Source organism: Thunnus maccoyii, chromosome 18 (genome assembly GCF_910596095.1).
Source record: "Thunnus maccoyii chromosome 18, fThuMac1.1, whole genome shotgun sequence".
NCBI lineage: Eukaryota > Metazoa > Chordata > Actinopteri > Scombriformes > Scombridae > Thunnus > Thunnus maccoyii.
Genome location: NC_056550.1, coordinates 13,263,779 through 13,272,780, shown reverse-complemented (window position 1 = coordinate 13,272,780; position 9,002 = coordinate 13,263,779). Strand labels below are relative to the sequence as shown.

The 9,002-nt window shown below is 37.8% G+C and overlaps 1 protein-coding gene across 1 annotated transcript; it reads left to right on the top strand.

Moving 5' to 3' along the window:
• The first annotated feature begins 642 nt into the window (after positions 1-642).
• il12rb2l (interleukin 12 receptor, beta 2a, like) lies at positions 643-8,373 on the top strand. Its single transcript, XM_042394135.1, has 15 exons — positions 643-772; positions 1,250-1,348; positions 3,182-3,329; positions 3,447-3,595; positions 3,817-3,956; positions 4,107-4,239; positions 4,446-4,522; positions 4,636-4,870; positions 5,181-5,369; positions 5,661-5,765; positions 5,904-6,038; positions 6,295-6,459; positions 6,651-6,714; positions 6,877-6,982; positions 7,186-8,373. The coding sequence occupies exons 2-15, from the start codon at positions 1,276-1,278 to the stop codon at positions 7,582-7,584; spliced, it is 2,118 nt and encodes a 705-aa protein (XP_042250069.1). The 5' UTR covers positions 643-772; positions 1,250-1,275; the 3' UTR covers positions 7,585-8,373.
• Positions 8,374-9,002: the final 629 nt, after the last annotated feature.

The window sequence follows — 9,002 nt, the reverse complement described above, 5'->3', positions numbered from 1 at the left end:
GTCTTACCTCACCTAAAATACGCTGTCCTGGCAATGTTTTGCATTTGATGCACCCCCAACTTTGAGACAGTGACATTTTTGTGATGAGTTTATACACCTTAAAAAACTTCACCATGTGCAGTGAGGTGAAAGTACAGTCCATACATTCAACATAATTACTGTTTAGTTTTATCAGTAACATGGCTTTGTTCTATGACATGGAAAAACTTTTATCATAAAATTGTTTGCTTATGATGAAAAAGTCTCCTGTGTTGTTTATCTGTGAAAATTCCTAGGCTATAACACACACGTTTATCAACCCGCAGAAGGTTATTTGCGCGTGCGTGTGTGCTTGTATTTCTCACTTTGTGAGGACCAAATTTAGTCTGAAACCATCACGTTTAAGGTTTGGTTTTAAGGTTAGAATCAGGTTAATGAAAGAGTCAGTGTTAGGCATTTAGTTGTGATGGTTAAATTAGGGGCTAGGAAATGAATGATGTTGATCACGGTTCCTCACAAGTATCGAGACTATAGAGTATGTGTGTGTGTGCGCGCGCGTTTGTGTGTGTGTGTGTGTGTGTGTGTGTGTGTGTGCGTGCTTGTGCGCGCGAGTGAATATGCGCGTTGACGTCAATGGCAATTCCAGAAATGGGCGGGGCAACCGTACCCGGTTAACTGAAAAACTGAGCGACTGATAATTACAACTTCACAATCACAACAAACTTTCTCAGTGAACCGTGTGTTGCATCGCTACAAAATGAACCAGAGGCATCTCACTGTGTCTCGCAATGAGGTAAATAATTTCTTGAAGATCGGCGGTCAATAGTTAGTTAACAGACTACTGAAGAACAAACGAGTTTGCTGTAATTTTAGTCAACTGAGACACAACCTCCGGATATACCTTTTTGACTAATATGGAGCACTATTTTCGCGTTGCCTTTATATACTAAAGTTAGTAACGTAGTTAACGCTGTACCACATTGTTTTGAGCAAATTTACATCTAATGGGAGTTAGTGTATGGCAAATAGGCTGTCGGCATGTAAGCTGTTAATGATAAACTGAAATGTACAGCAACCTGATTTTTTTTCGACCAATGACGCCACATGTTGTTTATTATTAAGCTAGCTAATCTTAAAACATTTATTAAAAATGCCAACAAGGTGTAGGATTTGAGAAATGTGACTTTTTTCAGGTTGTAGCTTCCATGACGGCACATTCATTTGTATGGGCGTGCACATGTACTGTAAGCTACATATGTGATTTTCACAGGCACTAGAGGCCTGGGTCCAGATGTAATGGCCACACTTAGGACAAGATGGCTTCTGTCCATCTTTCTGGTCAACCTGCCAAATTGTTGTGCATCAACAGGTAGGCTCATTCATGTGTGCAAATATTACTGAAATACTGTACAATTCTTCTTATTCCGAGGTGCTTGTACTTTGCCTGTGCCTGTGTCCAATTTTATGCTACTTCATACTCTTACTCCATTATTGGCCTTTTTACTTTTTACATCTATTTAACAGCTATATACTACTACTTACTTTGAGTAAGATTCTATAGTCAAACTATGTAAGATATGGTGTATTGTGAGAATAAACTACCAGATAAAGTATGTCAAATGAGCTCAATTTGAACTAGCTACAGCATTGAAATGGTGCCTACGAGATGATCCTAGACTAGGCACCCTCGGACATTCAGATGAAGGATGCTTTGTGCCAACATACAGTACCAGTCAAACGTTTCAACACATTTTCTCCTTAAAGTGTGTCCAAACTTTAGACTGCTACTGTATGCATGTCATCTGCCTATTAGTTTTCTCATCTGTATTTGTATTAACATTACTGTCAGTACCAAAGAGGAAGTGATATCAAAGAAAGGATGCAATCGTTTGGACTCAAACTGATCAAAATTCTCATTTCCTGTTTAAGAGAGACAGCGTGCTTCCCTGCAGTGTGCTGTGTACAGGCCTTGAATCGATCACTGCTAAACGTGTTAAGCTTACGAGAAATGGGTAAAGGTGGTGGGTTCCTGTGACGGTCTTATGATGAATAGAAAAAGTGGCGTGTTTGTGTGTGCGTTCGCGGGGATGGGTGGAGGCATGAATGAGTGAAAAGGGCTCTTTAAAAAATACGTTTTTCTTATATGTGTCTTTTCTTATTGTTTTCTGACTCTTTTTAAACTCTTTTCCCTCCGAAACTCACTGCTTCCCCTTTCTTTTTGTTTCTCTGCTATTACTGTTTGAAGTTACACTAATGGATTTTAATAAGAATTTACGTAATGTTTGCACTGGTAAAACGGATTAAGATTTACAACACTCACAACAGTAAACCACTACTGGACGGTTTTTTTAATCCATTTCCTGTTTGATATCAGTATGAAGCTTTGTTAGCTACACAAAGAAAATGCACCACAATATCTTTTTTGTGGTGCTGCAGCAGTTTCAATTTATGTAGAAATTGTTTGTTTTTTTTTGTTTTTTTTACAAAATCTTAGGATATACGTAATAGAAAGTTATTTTGGGCAACTGTCAAAGAAAAACACCTCTGTCTCTTTTTCTTACTTCATTTTTGGTCTCCATCTTTTTTTTTGTTTGTTGTTCCTTAAAATGTTTTTTGCCAATACAAGATATGCTGGTGTATTTTCCACAAAGAGATTTATAACAACAAAGCTGTGTTTATTTTTATCTCTTCAAGCCACTTACATGTGTCTTGTTTTTATTTTTGCTATATGTACAGCACCAGTCAAATTACTCATTCAAGGGAAGTGTTTCCCAATCTTTGACTGGAACTGTCTAAGTTTGGTAAATGCTTTTGTGACTCATAACATCCTGTCAGTTTGCCTGACTTTTGACTCATGGTGTATTTGGACATTTTAGTAAGTGTCGTTACTCATAACCTCACTGCTTTTTTTTCTCTACTAAATGAGCTAATCAATCTGCATGTTTTATTTTGGACAGCAGAAGAACTCTTCATACAAAGTGTCAAGAGGTGTTTAAAAAAAAAATCATAACCTAATGTCTTCAGATGTCATGGTCAAAATACTAGGTTGCAAGTTTATTAGGTACTCCTACCTAAAACTAATGTAGTCTAATACAACATTGTCTCCATTTATTTTTTCTTTGGTGAATGCAATGTGCTATGCTAAGTACTATGAACTGACAGTTCCCCTTGTTTTTATTCCTTAATCTCTTTGTTTCTCCAGGTCCTCCTGCTCCCCCCTCTAACCTCAAGTGCTTTATTCCATGTAATGAAAATGGCAGTGAGGAACATATCAACTGTACTTGGGATCAAACGCCAGACCCTGGGATCCCCACTAACTACAGCCTGCACTGGGTGCCAGCATCTAGCAAGTAAACATAACCAGACACTGATGAGAAAAAATATTCTCTGTTTTAGTTATCTGACAATTTGAAGTGTTGATGATAATAATCTGATAACTGGGATATTTCTCCTCTCTTTTCTTCCAGAGAGGGCAATGTGACTAATGTGAATGGGTCTGCGGTTATCGATCGTGAAAAATATAACAGCCACAGTGATCTTCGTGTTTGGGTCCAGGCTAAGAACCAGAATGGTTCTGCCAAATCTAAGGACATTACCTTCAACACAGGAAATATCTGTGAGTCAGTCCTGGACATTCTTGTTCATGAATACACACATCACCACCACCAACAACAACAATGATAATAATAATAGTTGACCTTGATACCAAAACGATTGAGCTGCTTTTAATGGAAAAAAAAAAATTGTGATTTATCTTCAAATTATTACTGTATGACTTGAGTGATTTTTTTTTTTTTTTTAATTAATTTGTTTTTGGGTATCTGTCTCTCCCTGTAGATAAGCCAGCCCCTCCTAAGATCACAGAGATCTATCAGGACCAATTGGAGATTCATTGGAATGTCACCTGTTGTCAGGGGGCCTTTGCGAAACAGTGTGATGTACGACATCGGGCTGCGGGGGACCAAGTCTGGCAGGAGGTGCTGTTGGTTTAGATTTTGTGGGCAGTGCTAGAATAAATAAATTAATGTTATGACAAAAAGATCATCTTGGAAGAAAAACTGTGTAGAGGTTAATGATTAAAGCTCCCTGAGAGCATTCTCAAGCTCCATGTTTTCCTCCCTACACAGACTACAGCCTTTCCCGGCTATATACTCGACGATGCCCAGCCCGGCATAGTCTATGAATTTCAGGTTCGCTGTGCCTGTGGCATAGGCTTGAGCAGTGACTGGTGTGCAATCCACAGAGTGATCTCAGAGAAGGGTGAGTCCTTGTTTAGTGACGTGGTCTCCAAGTTTAGCAAAGAAGACTGAAAAAGGTTCACAGATGTTTCCTCTCTTGGTTTCAAGCTGGTTTTAACTGTTGAATTAAAAAGCTGAAAAAAAGTAAAGGCATGGACTGCCTGTCCACCTCAGGGTAATATTCTGTCTTCACGGCTTCTTGCTATCTCTTTTTCATCTCTTGTTCAGCCCCTGTCGGGCAGCTGGATTTATGGATGGACTGCGGGAGCTCCCCTACAAGTGTTGACTGTGCTCTGACCTGGAAGGTAGGTTAACAAATCACACACAATAATAATTCTCTGATTGGAATAATGAGCCGGAGTTTCACTTCATGCGGACTCACCCCTCGAAATCCTCTACTTCTCTTTATCCCATCCAGAAGCTTCCTTTATCGCAGGCTTGCGGTCACATTCTGAGATATGAAGTCAAACTGTTAAACAAGACTGGCGCATGGTCAGTGAATTTGTCCACAACTGAGCCAAGCGGCCAGTTGGTGTGTGATGAGATGCAGTGCTACCACAATTCCTCTCTAAAGGATGTATTGTCAGCCAGTGTATCAGCCCACAACGCTCATGGTGCCACAAGACCTTCTAATCTAACTATCCCAATACGAGGTATCAGTTGTCCTGACTGTCATAAAAATGTGGAAAGGCTATATCATGATTAGAACATGAGGCCTTGTGCTGTTTTGTTTGACATGCATTTTATAAAATAATGTATAAGTTTGTTGAAAATTAAAAGTTTTAGCCAAGCTTATACTCACTGTTTGAGTTGCTGCTCTCTCTGGAAAATTATGCCTCAATAATTATATACTTATTTGTTCTAATTCTTATTCCTATATTTGTATTCCCAACTTAAAGTAAAATACTTTCCCCTTTTTCTGCTGCTCAGCAGAACTGACTATGGCATTTGTCTTTTATTAAGGTAAAGAGCCAAAGGAGAAAGTTATTGACCTCAAGATGAATAAAGAGAACCTCACTGTCTCGTGGAATCTGCCCTCTCAGCTCTCTGACAAGGAATATGTGGTGCAATACAAACAAGCAGGAAGTCCTCCAGGCCAAGGATTTGATTGGGTCAGAGTAGAGAAAGGTCATACAACTGGAATTTTTAAAGGTCTGTCTGATTTGGATATTTTTTTATAAAAATACCAGAGATGGAAATATTAGAACTATTAGAAGAGATAATTCAACACTGCCTGAGAATTTCATTTAGAGAACAGTCCGAGAAAGTATTAGAGAACATTAATTTGTAGAAACCATCAATAAATTATGCTTTCTGATTCAATCTTGAACTTGAAACGTAAATTCTTCAAAATAACAAAGACCGTCACCGGAAATGTGTTTTATGTTGTGCTGGATGCTTTCAAAATGGCTGTTTTACTTGGGTGTGTGTCTCCACCTACAGGTCATTTCAAAAACTACACTGCCTACCAAGTTTCACTCATCACAGTATCACACAGCGGGGAATGTCATCGCATTTCATCGGTTATTGAATATTCTGGTCAAGGAAGTAAGTTATTTTGCATTGTTTAGTCATTGTTCTTGGGTAGCCCTTTCAAGAGATTTTCTTTACTGATTGTAGCTGATTATGACCTTTCATCTCTCCCTAAATAATAATCTCCATCTCCCTCTCTCAATTATTTTTCAGCCCCCTCTGAAGTGCCTTTATTTAAAGTGGATTCCATTTCTGCCACCAGCGTGACCCTGTTTTGGAAGCATGTGCCACTGTTAAAACGGCGTGGGTTGATCCTGCACTACGAAATAGGAGGAGACAGACAAAACAGTACGTAGCAACAATATGCTGTATATAATACAGCTGACAGCTTTTTTGCAAATATTGTGTCATAGCAATGGATCAGATATATTTGTCATGAGTCATTTTTAAATGAGCTTTTATTTTAAGTAAGGTATTTAAATAAATAATTATGCATATATACAGTGAAACAAAGAAAGAAAACAACAAATATTAGTTTGGTGTGTCTCTGTCAGCTATACTTTGATTAATTAACCTCACTCCAAACAATTTATCTCTCCCACAGAAGTGCACGAGGTGCCCGTGTCCCCGCAGCATGAAAGTCAGACTTATGAGCTGCAGGATCTCACTCCAAACCAGGAGTATGAAGTGTGGATAAAGGCTGTGACCAAGGCCGGGCCTGGAGCCAATGTCACCACAAGGTTCAATACAAAGCGCGAAGAAAGTTTTGGTAATGCATCACATCTTAACCAATTTCTTGTTAAACATGATGAGTTTAGGATAAGATGTATGATAAAATGTTTCCATGAGGTGTAATTTGATATTTCGTACAACATAATAACTGGATTAACCGTATCACTCGCATTTGACACATCAATCTAATGACCCCTCTCATCCCATTTCTCTCTCTCTCTTTCTCAGCACTCATAATAATCGTGCTTATACCATGTATTCTGGCTCTAATATGCCTTCCTGTTTTTCTCAGGTGAGATAAGCATCTCAAACAAATTCTCACCAATCTTGTTGTTCTATAAATCTTGATGTGAACACTAAAGCTAAGAATATTTTAATGTACACATTATTTGAGTGGGTTTGTGTGATTGTGAAGAGTGTCTTTTTTTTTTTTTTACTCTTATGTGTCTACCAGTGTTTGCAGAAGAGAAAGTAAAGCGTGTCCACTGATGCCTTCATGTTTCTATGAGAAAGTGCCAGATCCTCACAATAGCCGCATCTTCACACAGATGAAGCACCAGGTGAGAGACAGATAGGGTTTCTTTGTCTTCTCTGAATCTGGATCTGATCTCAAAATAGGAATTTTAATCTTGAGTAATGCCTTTATTTACCACTGGAAACTGTTTATCTCGTTGACAGCTACACAGTCACTCATGTGGTCAAGTCCTAGTTTGTTACTGTGTATTACCAACAATGCAAAATGATTCTGTGTGTAATCTTGTAGATGAATGACTCCTTGGCTTGGATCTGCATTTCCGTCTATGAGCCACATCCTAACATCTCTCTGGTGGAGATAGTGGAAATCGAGCACAAGGCTCTCGAGTCCTCTCTGGAGACAACCTCCCACCCTAACGGATTAAGTAGGCCATTAGTGGGAGGTGGAAGCTCACAAATTGACTGCCAAGATGATCAGAGGGAGGATGCTGTCACAGAGGAGTGTGACAGGACAGACCACAGATATGGAGGAGATCAGTACAGCAAAATGGTTGACTCTGATGAGGAGAGGGACAACGAAGAGGAGGACAGCTATGATTGTTTGAGCTCATCAGAGGAAGACAGGTTACGAATGGCAGGTTACGAAAAACACTTCATGCCCTCTATGCAGGAAATATTGGAAGTTTAATGATATCACCACATAGGATTGTGCACATTTATCTTAGATGTGTGTTGTACCTTTTTTAAATATGCAAAAACAAGTGTCGTTATTATAGATGATCACTGGACAGGATTCTCTAGCCTCTTTCTGAGGGATTCTGGAGAGCAGACTCAGGTTACTGTAGAGATTTGTCTGCTAAAGGTATTGGCAGTCAACCAGTCCTTCTCTCTACTCTGTCTTCCACCTTTTGCATTTGTTTGATTTGTTACATTTGGTTATTGTTTGTGTTCACTTTAGTTTTTGATGCAGACTCGAGTTGCAATATAAAGTATGCAAAATCAGGAATCATTTGTCTCTGACACTGATATCACGTGCTTATATGTATAAACATCTCAGAAAATATGACAAATATAACAAATCAGAAAATATAGAATTCTGTGTATAATATTAAAAGTAGATAATATAATATTTGGAAGGAATATCTACTTAATAGAGCATAATGAAATTTGTAGGCAATATCATCAAGTGACACTGGATTAATACCTAAATTTAATACCGGAAATTTTTATTTGAGTTATTAACTCCTGGATGAACCCTTGAATGTACATATGTGTGAATCAGAAAATGTTCCCATAACTCATACATGGGTTTAAGTATTAAAAATGATGTAAGAACTCTTTAAACCCACTGAATGTAAATTTGGACATATCAGGTGCTGCTTCATGTATTATATTCCTGCCTTGACCAATGTATTTTTTTTACATTTTACCTCTTTTTTTTCTTAGGATGTGATAAAATAAACATTTTATTACAACAGTCTGGCTGCAGAATTTCTGACTAATTCTATTCATTTCATTTTAGTGACTACACAACCAAGTGAAGTAGGCTATTGTATTGGAGCAGTACAATTCTAATACAATCATCACACAGCCAGAGTATTAGAGCACTAAACTTAAAAACAAAACACAACATATTAACTATCACCTTCAAATACCCAACAGCATGTCACATGAACAGAACAGTATCAGTCAGTGGAGTTGCACACGGAATTCTTTACCAGATAAATACTATTGAAATACATTCAAATGATAAACTCTTACAAAAGATGTACAGTACATATGGTACAATAGTAATAACATCTACATGTTTGAACTCTAACAGCTGACTACATCTAAGACATTTTCAGTCCCATCGAAAATAAAAGTAGGAATGCTTTTAATCCATTTTGGGAATATTTACATATTTGATTTGGCATTTGAAAAATAATAAAATCAAAAGAATTCAGGGTATTTATTGCAGTATTTTATTTTGTTATTGTAATATTTTTTTCTCTTGCAAATCAGAATATATCATAATCAAAACCCCACCCACATTATACTGTAGACGTTTCTATTACATTTACTGTTATTTATGTGTTTGTTTGTTTCTTATTGTAGAATGTTTAT